The sequence below is a fragment of the Rhineura floridana genome, chromosome 4 (assembly GCF_030035675.1).
Source record: "Rhineura floridana isolate rRhiFlo1 chromosome 4, rRhiFlo1.hap2, whole genome shotgun sequence".
Lineage (NCBI taxonomy): Eukaryota > Metazoa > Chordata > Lepidosauria > Squamata > Rhineuridae > Rhineura > Rhineura floridana.
Window position 1 is genome coordinate 17,601,766 of NC_084483.1, and position 13,123 is coordinate 17,614,888.

Consider the following 13,123-nt stretch of genomic DNA (forward strand, 5'->3'; position numbering starts at 1 on the left):
TGTGAACTAGTAAATTTTATTTCCCTCATTATTCATCCCAGAAATCTGTGTCAAATTTATTTTTATTAATTTCAAAGCCTTTTTATTGGTCAGTGTCATATGATGGTGAAGACAGCCTTTTGTGTTTCAAATTGGAGGTTATGTTCTATTTCTATTTTGGGTGCTTTAACAGTTGAATCTGAAACTGCAGTTTGATGTAAAATCAGACTGATTACAATATGTTGCTACTTCAGCAATGACTCCAGCTGTTGGAAAGAAGAGGATGCATGTTTTCAGCCTGCTATGTTTAAACCATTTCATTTAAGGCAAGGTGGGCACGGTCAATTAAAAACATAGAACACACCTAGAATTTTGCTAGAATATATTTCACCTCCCACTGTTTTATCTTGTGCAATTTGAGACACAACTGAGGTCCACTGGAGACTATTTTGCAGAAGTCAGTGCCATTATTCCACAATTATTTTTGGAGTGTTTTTAGTGTAAATTTTGCAAAGTGTTGCTGTACTTCACATATTCACAGAAATAAAAGCAAAAGAATTCCTATAATGATTCCTATAATCCTAAAATGATTTCCTATAGGAAACTTCACTAAAATTGCAAAGGAAATCAGACATATTTAAAGTTACTATCTCAACTCCGTCAGCTGCCTTAATAATGTTGCTTCCGCCCTGCTAAAACAAGATCAGGACAGCATATGTCTTGTTTCTATTATTTGGGCTGATTGCAGGTGTTGCCGCCACTCACCATATGCTCAGAGGCACATGTTACCAAATGCTTCCAAGCTACACAGGAAGTGGATTGGACTGTGAAAGATCAACTCTAATTGTGTTTGCATTTTTTCAAATGTGTAGGGCAGTCCAATATCTCAGAGAGGAGGTCAGGTTTCCTGCTCCCCTGATGCATTCACTATAGCTGCCCAGTTTCCCTGCTTTTTAAAGTTTGATCAAAATATCTGTGAGCCATAGGTACGTTCTTAAACTGCAAGGGTTTTTGCCTATTAGTGAATTTCTCTGCTATTTAATCCGGGAGGTAAGAAATGGGATCCTGTGCAAGCTTGCTGAGAATGGATCAATCATTTGCATGCTTATTGAGTTCAGTGAGATTTACTCCCCTGTAACCATGCTTAGGAGAGGTGAAACTGACCACAGGGGATGGGGAGGGGAGGAGGGAGGGGAAGAAGGGCGGAGGGGGAGGGGAGTAGGAAGGAAGGGAAGGGGAGGAGAACAGGTTTGATCATTAGCATGCATATTGAGTTCAATGGGATTTACAGTCGGGCCCCACTTTACAATGCTTCGCTTTACGGTGCTTTGCTAATGTGGCAGTCTCATACCGCCCCACTCATATGGCGCTTGTTACGCTTTTATGGTGGTTTTCGGGCATCATGCGCCATTCTATTGAATGAGTTCCGCTTTTCAGGAGTTTTCGCTTTTTGGTGGAGGTCCGGAACGTAACCCACCGTATGAGTGGGACCCTACTATACTCCTATGTAATCATGGTTAGGATAGGTAAAATTGACCATGGGGAGAGGAGAGGGAAGGAGAAAGGAAGGGGAGAGGGGAGCAGAAGGAGAGGGGAGGAAGGGATTGGAGGGGGAGGGGCAAAGGAAGGGGCAGGGGAGAGCAGGTTTGATCATTTGCATGCTTATTGAGTTCAATGGTATTTACTCCCGTGCAATCATGCTTAAGATACCTGCCATGGGGAGGGGATTGGAGGGGCAAGAGGGAGGGGATAGGAGGGAGGAGAAGGAAGGGTGGGTTAGATCAGTGGCATACGTTTTGAGTTCAATGGGATTTATTTATGTGGAATCATGTTTGAAAATGGAAATGGACTGCCTTCAAGTTGATCCCAAATTATGGCGACCCTACAAATAGGATTTTCATGGTAAACGGTATTCAGAGGGGGTTTTACCATTGCCTTCCTCTGAGGCTGAGAGACAGTGACTGGCCCACGGTCACCCAGTGAGCTTTATGGCTGTGTGGGGATTCCAACCCTGGTCTCCCAGGTTGCAGTCCAACACCTTAACCACTACACCTCACTAGCTCACATAGACATTTAAAAATGGCATCTTGGGGTGAATAAAAAAACTACCTACCTATCTAGAGAATGAAAGGGTTCTCACATTTTTATATATCTGTGGTACATTGCTTTCAATTAGACAAACAAGTGATTTGACTTCTTGGAAGAGTATGGCTATGTTGGACTTTCTGGACAAAATTCCACTTGCATCTCTGTTAAATTTGATAACGTATCTCAGAGCTAATCGTAGTCCAACAATGAGCTGGGAGAGGGGCAGGGAGGATAGGAGATTGGGTGGGTGGGCACTGGGCAGAGAGGAAGCCCCTTCCTTTCCAAAAAGAAAATCCTGTGAACAGTATCATTGCTTTTCAGGGTTTCCCCCTCCTTTTTATTCTACAGCAGGCACATGTAGCCTCCCACCCAAATTTAAACCAAAGCTGTCCCTGGCCACATCCACACCAGGCCTTTATTTCACTTTGGACAGTAATGGCTTCTCTCAAAGAATCCTGGGAAGTGTAGTTAGTGAAGGGTGCTGACAGTTGCTAGGAGATGCCCTGTTCCCCTCACAGAGCTTCAGTCAGAGTGGCTGACTGTTACACCACTCTGGCCATTGGAGCTCTGTCAGGGGAATAGCAGTCTTCTCTCAGCACCCTTCACAAACTACACTTCCCAGGATTCTCTGAAGGAAGCCATGACTGTCTCACGTGAAATCAAAGTCTGGTGTAGGTGTGGCCCCCAGATTAGGCAAAGCCAGCTGCTGTAAGTCTGGCTTTTAGAACACTGACAGCTGGTTCTTACTGAGCATGCCCGACATTATCATTCAGTTCAATGCAAAATTTATTAAATTACTTAAAAATCAGCCAGGCATTTTTTAAACTTTTAAACTGCAGAAGATGAGGTCAGAGTATGGGGCAAGGTCAGTAACATGATTACAGGTACTCTTGTGGCTGTATAATTATTTCAGTCAATCCAGCCATAACCTACGAATAACTCAAACTGTTAACATTTACCTAAACTTCCAGGCTCCTATCAAGAACACTAAAAGCATGGGGGTTCCACTGCCAAATAGACTTGCCTAACTACATTAAGCTGTGTTCCTGCTGTGCCTGGCAATAGGTAAACACCACTTGCACCTGATGGACTCCCTCACTGGACTGTGGCCTTAGGAAGCATACTAGAAATCTTACTGCCAATGTCCATTGTGATCCTTGGTTATTTGTAACACAAGGTGATGATGGCACCTAAAATTGCAATTTTTTATAAATCTGGAAGGTTCTTCTCTCTGTCCAAGTCCCCACCACTTGTCCCACTGCTTTATAACAAAAAGACTACCAAAAGTTATTTTAGTATTTGTATTTATGCACGTCATACTGCACACATGAGATAATGCAGATTATAAAAATTCATGGAAAAACAATAGATTAGAATGTTTTGATCTAGGCACATCTTGCTTAGCTTTCTGGCAAAAGAACTAATTAATAAGAAAATCTGCTAAACAGAGCAGCTAGATAGATCTAACGTGAAGCAGAACATGAAACTAGATCTGAGCTATCTAGAGACTTTAAATTAACATGCAAGCAAGATGCAAAATTAATGAATGTGCACATTAGTTTAATTAATATGCAAACAAGCTGCAAAGTTTGTTCAGCTTGCCATAAACTTTGCAGCTAAGCTGAGCTGTCCTTAGTCAGGGTCTTAGTCAACTACCTTCATTCTCAGTGAATGGGCAATGGGCAACAACCAACTGACATAGAATAGATTCAGTGAAATCAATCGACTTTGATTTCAGTTGGTCTGCTCCAAGTATGACTTAGCTGGGCATCATTCAATGTTATTATCAATTAGAGTAAAGGTGAAAATAGGCATCACAAAGGCAAAGGCAAGGGAACACTTTTCAAAAGGAGAAGACCATATTACACTTAGATGAGATGACTCCTGCCCAAATGAGAAGTGCAAAGATCTATGCATTGTACTTCTTATCCTTCACTGAGATGCTTGGATAAAGGATAATCATGAACAGGCTACAATTCAAACCAACAGCCCATTGCAAGTTTGAAAACATGTCCCATGATAGATTGCTGCTTATCCACCTCTTCCTTATTCCCAATTTTTCCTTAAAATACGACACAGAAATATGCTATGGCACATACCACATACTGTTAACATGTTGTGTCTTTACCTGCATGGACAAGTACAAATCCCACTCGTCTCCCTTTCTGAGCTTGCTTTGCTTCATGTTCTTTCACCATCTCCCTTACTACAGTGGCATGAGAAGATCTGGAGGGTAGAACTTCTACTGAACTTATCCCCTTTTCCATGATCATACTTCAAGGTTACCATCTTCTATAGAAATGAGCATGCTTCCATCCAAGGGAAAACACAGTACAGGACTCTCCCTGAAAAGATAATCATATACATATACTATAACTTTTTTTTTGTCCATGAGAGATTTCACGCAAGTTATTTTTGTGTAGGTTTCACCACTGCTGCTCTACTCAAGAGAAGCCACCCAACTCCACATTATCCAGGTCTACATGATCACGCTCCCCTCAGTATAAAAAGCGTAACAGGAAACTCTAGATAACAGTACATTTTTGTATATATGGCAAAACTGTACAGTATAGTCATTTCATATACCTAGTCTATTGTGCCAATCAGTTGATCTTTAAGTAAAAATAGAAAAACAAGGAGAGAGCAGTCAGCTTTTTAAAACCTCCACAAAAAGCTCTGAGGAGTCTTTTACTTGGACAATTCTAAGGGGAGGGCAACCTTTTGCAAGGGGAGCATCACCATTCCCTCTAATAGCAAGCACAGGTGATTGAGTACCTATCAATTTCCAAATGGGTCATTCCAAAAATAGGGGTCTCCCCCTTCTGAAACTTCCCCTCTCCCACAAGATCTGAACAGTACTACAAGATTACTGCTCCAGTATGTCTTTTTAGGGACTCAAGATCTATTGCAACATTTTGTTAATAAAGTGCAGCAAAACATTACTAATGCATAAACACCAGCAAATTTTATTTAAACATTTATATACCACTTTCTATATTAAATCTCACGTTTCTTCCCACTATGAGCAACACCAAGTTCCAGATTAAGGCAAAAATCACATATGCACGTTTACTTGTTAGCAAGTCCATCTCCTCCACAGAAAATAGACACAGGGTTAGAAAAAGTGATGGTAAGTGGGGCAACAACACTGCACTGCCAAAGTCTCATACCGAAGGCAACAGACAAGTAAACCCTTAACTCATTTGCAGCAACTTGTCTTACTCAAATTCAGAAAAGCAGCAGGATGAAGCTGGATTCTAATCAGTAAGCACAGGCTCAAAAGGTGATGGTTGTTCCACATTAATCATGACACACAAGACAAGGTTCCTTAGTCACATAGTAGGAGAAGTGCCAGCAGTCATCTCTGCCGAGACGGTAATGACAAGAAGTAGGCAAGGGGAAGGCTCATCCACACATCACTATAGATACAAGCAAGATGATGGGCTGGGACAACAGAATCTCTATCTTGGCTCTGTTATCCAAGGGAATACCCGGTGTGAAGGGGTGACCCAAAGTTTCACGGCTGTGGCCACCTTTTTGACATTCTCTAGGAAAGGTCGACTCTTGGCACAAGGCCCCAGAATCAAAAGGGAAAACTATTTTTTGCTTGGCTTAAAAGGTTTCCCTATTATTTCTCAGCCTTCACTCACAGCCAGGCTCTGCCCCTTGACGAACCAGGTAAGGTCCTCTACCCCGACCTAACCCTACTAAACTCCATCCTTCAGCTCCCAAACTCTATCCTCCTCCACCAACGTTTGAAAACACAAGCGCCCCAGCTGCAGCTCTACAAAGGAGCGCCGAGGAAACCAATGTGATGAAGTCGCATTCTCATGGCGTCACGAACACGCATCTAGCGTCAACTTATGACATCACATGAACCACACCACTGGCACCTAAGGGGTGCATTGAGAAATCTGTGAAGCCTCCAGCGCGAGCCACTCACTCACTCACTCACCAGCCAGCTCTGATCAGGTGCCGTTAATAAGCTCGTGTTTTTTCTGGCGCGCGCATGGGCGCGCACCTACCACACATATTTGTCATCACCCAGGCGCCTGCCTCGGAGGGAAGAGGAAAACGCAGAGAGATGCGGGCAGTAAAACTACACCAAGGCTTTAACACTACCTTAAGTTCCGGTTCCTATTAGAATGTTTACACCATGTGCGGGGCCAAGAGTGGCGGAAGCGCCGGGTAAATCAATGTACAACAAAATAATAGCAGCAGGGTTGTTGTTTTTTAAGGGAGGGGCTCTCTTTCATTACACGAACTCTGAAAAAACGTTCCTTCTCTTCCAAAAGGCAAAAAGAGGGGAACTTTTTCTCATTGGATAAACCTGTTCCCTCATTAGCTGATAAGGTAGAGCTGGAGGGGGTTGTTTTGGGGGGAAAGTAGTTGGGCTTTTGTTGTTTGTGAAAAGGAAGAAAGCAAAGATTAAAAACTGACAGGTTTATATGCAGAGGAGCTCAGTTTCAATATCCCACGTCTCCAGGGAGGGCTGGGAAAAGCTCCTGCCGCTAGAGCCTCGTTGGGTGTAAAAGTCAGAATGCGCCATTTATAAAAGAAAGCGATGCAGAAAACAGTGGAATGCGTTAGAGATTCTTGAGAACAACTTTTAAGAACCAAAACCATTTTGGTATTATACCTTATTAACCCTTTAACAACCAAAATGTCATATGGAACAGAACAGAATGGCCCGGAACACAACTTCTGAGCAAGCCAGGCCTACCAAATTCACCAGATGCACGTGGCTAGGTGGGAGTCATGCAGTAAGCCACAAAAGTTCCATGCAAACAATGTTCTGATACAGTTTTGGGCTATAATATGTTTTACGGGAAACAGCTGGGAACAGCAACTACCCAGCGAGCTAGATCTACCAAATTCACCAGTCACACATGCCTAGATTGGATTCATGCAATAAGCCCCAAAACTTCCACATAAACCATCTAGACATAGGTGACTAGTGAAATTAGTAGGTTTGGATCACTGGGAAGTTGCCATTCAGGGGTGTATTCCCATTTGCGGCCTATTGCCGAAATAAAACACAAACACCATTCATTGGGTTAAATCATGGGCCACTTTATTAAACGGAATCAATTAGAATAATGAACCTGCAGAGGGGAAATCAAGTGCGGGAGCATTCTGATGATCCAGGCAAAGCCTGCTTGCAGCCATAGGGTGACCAAACCTTGCCTGAGCCCGGGGCTGCCCTGTGCCAGACCCCCAGCTCAGGCCACACCCAGAAGATGTGTAGGGGGTCCAACCCGCATCACCGCCCTCCGGAGCCGTGAAACTCCGAGCGGATGAGGCACGTTGGCCCCAAAGGCGGCCCGTGTTCTGCCCCCCGGGCCGTATAGCCCTGAGCTGCAGGCCCCCGGACCGCCAATCGCCCCCAAAGGTGCCTAAAGGTGTCACCTAGCTGCCCTTTCCCTTTAAACCTTTTCCCGCACTTCTTTGCCACAAAAGGGGGACAAGCCTCTGCTTAGTCTCCCTTTACCCCACACCCGATAAGAATCTCATGCAGACCCCTCTGCAGGTCCATCAGGAGGATGGCATCGTTGCCTCCCGAACTGCATGTCCAAGCATGTCTGCCACTGAGGGCCTTGCCCTCCATGTCCGACCACAGCAGACAACCCAAGGCTACCGAGGCCTCAACTGCATGTCCTCACATGCCTGCCACTGAGGGCCTTGCCCTCCATGTCTGACCACAGCAGATGACCCAAGGCTACCGTGGCCTCAACTGCATGTCCTCACATGCCTGCCACTGAGGGCCTTGCCCTCCATGTCTGACCACAGCAGACGACCCGAGGCTACCGAGGCCTCAGCTGCATGTCCTCACATGCCTGCCACTGAGGGCCTTGCCCTTCCTGTCTGACCATAGCAGACGACCAGAGGCTATTGTGGCCTCAACTGCATGTCCTCACATGTCTTGCCCTTCAGTAACCTTCTGCCCTGAACCCTGCTGGAACGACATGGGTAGGAGACCATTCCAGCGCATACTCTGTCGACCCAGCCACCAAACCGTGGCCCACCATCAGAGGCCCAGCTGTGAACCAATGTGCGTTTGCGGCCCCAAGGCCAGCCTATGAGCTCACACCATGGCTGCAGAGTAGACTGCGCATCTGCTCCATCCCCGTCCAGCAACCTGCCAAAAACAGAAACAATCGTGAACAGTTGGGTCCCAGACCTTCAGACTCGCCCCTGGGGTGAATGTATTCCATGCGCCCCCTACTTCCACCTCCCGACGGCCTGCACCTGCATATACAAAAACCAAATAGACCGTCCCAGGTAGGCAATTCCACTGCCGGGTAGGCAACCCCAATTCCGGAGGGGCATGACCCTCAAACCCCCATGGGTCCGCTCCCAGGCATCGCGACACTAGACCGAAACTTTATGAGGGAAGATCCCTCCCCCTGAATATCAGGCAACCAGGCCTATAGCTTCTGGCCAAAAACACTATGTCGCCGTCATAGGGAAGTGTCCAGTCCAGGGGAGGGTAAAATAATGTGGAATGACTCTTGTACCCCTGGTCTGCCTGGAAACAAACCTTGGACCCCAGGATGGCTCGAAGGGAAGTCTGACCTGGCCCCAAACACCCCCACCCCCCATCCGGAAGGCTCCAAAATTAAGTGTGAGGGGTGCTACATGTAACTGCTGAGCTTTGAAGCATGATGGTCACAGGGCACCTCCCTGATCAACAATCCCTGGCGGGTCAGGTGAACATGGAGGGTGAGGATAAGGGGTATGGGGGTGTGCATGGGCCAGCTGGCCAGCACATGACATATCCCAAGACATGTGAATGGTCCTAAAGGCCCCCTGCAAGCCTACCTTGCGACACACTGACAGACAAGTTTTACTCCTACCATCTGTGATGAATTCCAAGACGTGATTCCTAGGAATAGGCCACACTTTGCATAGCCCCTGCCATCCCCCAACTCCCAGGAATCCCCTCCTGCCCTGACCATCTCTGACTCTCCTCCCCCATCTCCCAGTATGCGGTATGGGACTAGCAGAGTCGGTCCTTCCTCTAACTGAAACACCATTGACGCACTGCAGGAACGGAGGGGGCCACACCGCAGGTTGGCGCATAAGGCAGCCAAAACCCTGAACCTGTGGTAAGGCTGTGAAATCCCTGTTATGGCACTATAAACCCCACCGCAGAAGGCCCCCAATACCTGAAGGGCAGAAAGCAAACACTTTCCCAGCCCCTGAAAACTTCAGGATCTTGATCTGCAACAATTCAAGCTTTTCCCAGGCAGCCTGCAGCCCTGGGTCCAAAAGTCAATTTTAATACCCTGGAAGGTGAACACTGGGGCAGGATCCTCCACTTTCCCAGCTGCCAAAAGAACTCCCCAGTTCATAGCTACGCTATAAACTGTGCCATCAAGCGCTAACATGCACCCAAAGTCTGCCCTACCCGAGAACTGTAAATCATGAAAATAGTGCCCCACCGCTTCTGGGGCCTCTCGTCTCCTGGCTGTCCCTTCCAAGAAGGGGCTGAAGTGCTCCATGCAAGAATACAGCAGCCCATAGGTAATGCTCTGCTGCATAGTTGACCTAAAAGGCAAAACTCAGCAGCTCAAAATCCACCATGTGTAACAGCTGGCAACGCAGGCAGATTAGCTGCCACACTTGCCCATAAGGCATCTCTGCCACAGGTGCGCACTATATTGAATGAAGTGTAGTGCACTGTGCATAGACTATCTGGTATGAAGCCATCACTGACTGACCCCACTTGTATGACGGATGGTGAATCAGGTAGACTTTGTCCACTGCCACTTTGGGCACTATACGGGGGGGCACTGAGAGAGCAGAGGTAGGGGATGATGGGAAGGGGCCAATAACCCTGCCCAACTGTATGTCTTCATCAATTGTCCCCTGGACCAGTGCGTCCATAGGATCCGGAAAACCGCATAATAAAGAAAAACCACATCATAAAATGAGTCTCCCCATAACTGGGCAGTCTGCAAGCAAGGTCCATAGCCCTCGAGCGTAGCTGGGAAGGGACACTTTTCTCAAGCAGCCTCTGCTGGGGGCTGCTTCCCACTCCTTTGGGGGGTCCTGGCCCCACATATCCTTCTGGCTTGTTGTTGTGCCTTTAATAGCAGGTTCGTATTCAGCAGTTATTAGATGGCATGGAGTTAAGCAATGTCATCTTCTAATGTCTGCAGATCAAATGACTCTTAAAAGCACAGGACTAGAGGCCTGTAAAAAAGGTGGGCACCTTATCTACAGACCAGTTTGTAAACTAGCTAAAGAGAAGATGCAAGCAAATGTGCAGCCTGCACGTGATTAATTCCATTATGTTTAAATTTACTCAGAGAAATATGAATTGGACCAATTCTATGCATACTTACTTATGAGAAAATCCCCGAGTGTATCGTTACTTCTTCCCCCGGAAGGGTGCATGTGATTGCACACATACAGCAGAATCCTATGTGTGTTTACTCAGAATACCACAGATTAAATGGGTCTTAGGACAGAGGTTTATGGGACTTAACTGATGGAAAGGTTCATATATTTTTACCTGGGTTTTGAAGAACGTATTTGGGGGGGGGGAGAAGCTTGACAGTGAAAAAAGGGGGGATGAGTTCCCTTTGCATTTGGAGTTGAGGTAGTTTTGGAGGTGAGGTTGCAGCACTAACTGGGGGTCCCTACTGGCTCCTGCAGCCTCCTTTCTGTCTCCAGCTGCCCCCCACCCTCATCAAAAAGCCTCTGCTCTTTGTAATTACATTGCATTGCTCCAATCCAAATGGCCGCTACGTTATGACAGAGCATCTTTCTAGGTTATTCTGCAAAAGAAGTGGCGGCCACAGGCAGCAGGAGGGTGTGGGAGTGCAGGCAATTTTTTTTGGCCCTCTCATCTCAAGTTCTCCCTAATTGACTAACCCCTTCTCTGAACTTTCCTGGTTTGCAAAACAGTGAGGAAGTGGAATGGCCTTCTCAGTACATCCCTTAATAAAAGCATCCCCTCTCCAGCTGCCCCTGGAATGCCCCCAGTGTCAGATAGCCCACTACCTCTCTAGGTAATTGGTAACTGAAAAGTAACATTTAGTTTAAACTAAAAATACACTTCAGTATCAAGAAAAGGAGTCTATTCCTATTTTGCTTTCTGTAATGGGAAGGGGACCCCAATAGAAGTATCTCCTGGCCCTAACTGGAGGTTTGCCACCCATTACAGCATTGTGAGAGACATGTAGTGAGCAAGCGGCAATGTCAATTGCCACATAAAGTGTGGAACTGGACCTAAATACATAAAAGAGGAGAGAGACAGCTCTTCGTCTATGCATCATCCCTTTACCTGCTGCATTACTACGCTTAGAGAAACAGACAGGAGCTCTCCATGAATACTTGCCTCTATGTTCTGCGCAGAAGCCTGCCTGCATAAATATTTTGTTTAGTTTAAATAGAAAATCCTTAAAATAACCTTTTCCCCTACTGTTCTTTTCAAATTATATTTAATCCATAAAAATGCTGACTGTAATTCACCTTCAGCTAAAGTAAACATTTCTCTCTGCATACTTAAAACACACACACACATGCCCTGGGTTGCAAGACATATTTGGCCTTTTCAATCTCTCTTTTACTATCAGCATAGAATTAAATTTTAAACATTGTCTCTCCCCCTACTCCACATATTCCAGGTTTATGATAGAAAGTCTAGGGTACTATTTAACTAGAAGTAGCTTGTTGTGTTTCCCTTAATCCCAAACATTATTTCTATGATAAATGATGGAATCAGAAGGTGATAGTTTGAAGGAAAGAAACAGGAGAGAGCAGAAGAGAATCAAAGGTGCCCCCACAGCAGTGCAGTTTGTTTAGGCCTGACATGTTCTGAATTAAAGATTCTTCCTCAGGGGTAACTGAAACTGAAACTGGAAAGCCACCCGTGCCCCGCCGCGGCTAAAAGTCCTCACGCGTCTCGTCGCAGCCGCAAGGCCGGCCCATCAAAGGCCTTGCCGCGGCTGAAAGTCCTCCCGTGCCTCGCCGCCGCTGGAAGTCCCCATGTGCTTCGTCGCAGCCGCAAGGCCGGCCCATCAAAGGCCTCGCCGTGGCCGGAAGGCCTCCCGAGCCTCGCCGCGGCCCGAAGGCCCCTCGCGTCCCGCCGCCGCCGCTGCCCCCGCTAGGCCGGAGCACCAAAGGGCCCGCCGCGGCCGGAAGGCTCCCCGCGGCGCGCAGCAGCCGCCGCCACAAGGCCTCCGCCGCCAAAATTCAAAGGAGGGTGGGAGGCCCTCGCGTCCCGCTGCCGCCGCTGCCCCCGCCAGGCCGGCGCACCAAAGGGCCTGCCGTGGCCGGAAGGCTCCCCGCAGTGCGCAGCAGCCGCTGCCACAAGGCCTCCGCCGCCAAAATTCAAAGGAGGGCGGGAGGCTGGTGGAGTGAGTGAGTAGGTTTCCCTATTATTTCTCAGCCTTCACTCACAGCCAGGCTCTGCCCCTTGACGAACCAGGTAAGGTCCTCTACCCCGACCTAACCCTACTAAACTCCATCCTTTAGCTCCCAAACTCTATCCTCCTCCACCAACGTTTGAAAACACAAGCGCCCCAGCTGCAGCTCTACAAAGGAGCGCCGAGGAAACCAATGTGATGAAGTCGCATTCTCATGGCGTCACGAACACGCATCTAGCGTCAACTTATGACATCACATGAACCACACCACTGGCACCTAAGGGGTGTATTGAGAAATCTGTGAAGCCTCCAGCGCGAGCCACTCACTCACTCACTCACCAGCCAGCTCTGATCAGGTGCCGTTAATAAGCTCGTGTTTTTTCTGGCGCGCGCATGGGCGCGCACCTACCACACATATTTGTCATCACCCAGGCGCCTGCCTCGGAGGGAAGAGGAAAACGCAGAGAGATGCGGGCAGTAAAACTACACCAAGGCTTTAACACTACCTTAAGTTCCGGTTCCTATTAGAATGTTTACACCATGTGCGGGGCCAAGAGTGGCGGAAGCGCCGGGTAAATCAATGTACAACAAAATAATAGCAGCAGGGTTGTTGTTTTTTAAGGGAGGGGCTCTCTTTCATTACACGAACTCTGAAAAAACGTTCCTTCTCTTCCAAA

General features: G+C 47.1%; 1 protein-coding gene across 9 annotated transcripts in view; it reads right to left on the minus strand.

The window, feature by feature from the left end:
- Positions 1–12,745, minus strand: part of TASP1 (taspase 1) — a 126,283-nt gene extending 113,538 nt beyond the window's left edge. The window contains exons 1-3 of one of the 9 annotated variants that reach the window (XM_061622575.1): positions 11,979–12,681; positions 8,157–8,206; positions 4,196–4,412 (exon numbers count right to left, since the gene is read on the minus strand). In XM_061622575.1, coding sequence (XP_061478559.1) covers positions 4,196–4,340 — 145 coding nt within the window. In that variant the 5' untranslated portion in view covers positions 4,341–4,412; positions 8,157–8,206; positions 11,979–12,681. The other 8 variants (XM_061622572.1, XM_061622577.1, XM_061622571.1 and 5 more) reach the window with 8 other exon arrangements.
- Positions 12,746–13,123: the final 378 nt, after the last annotated feature.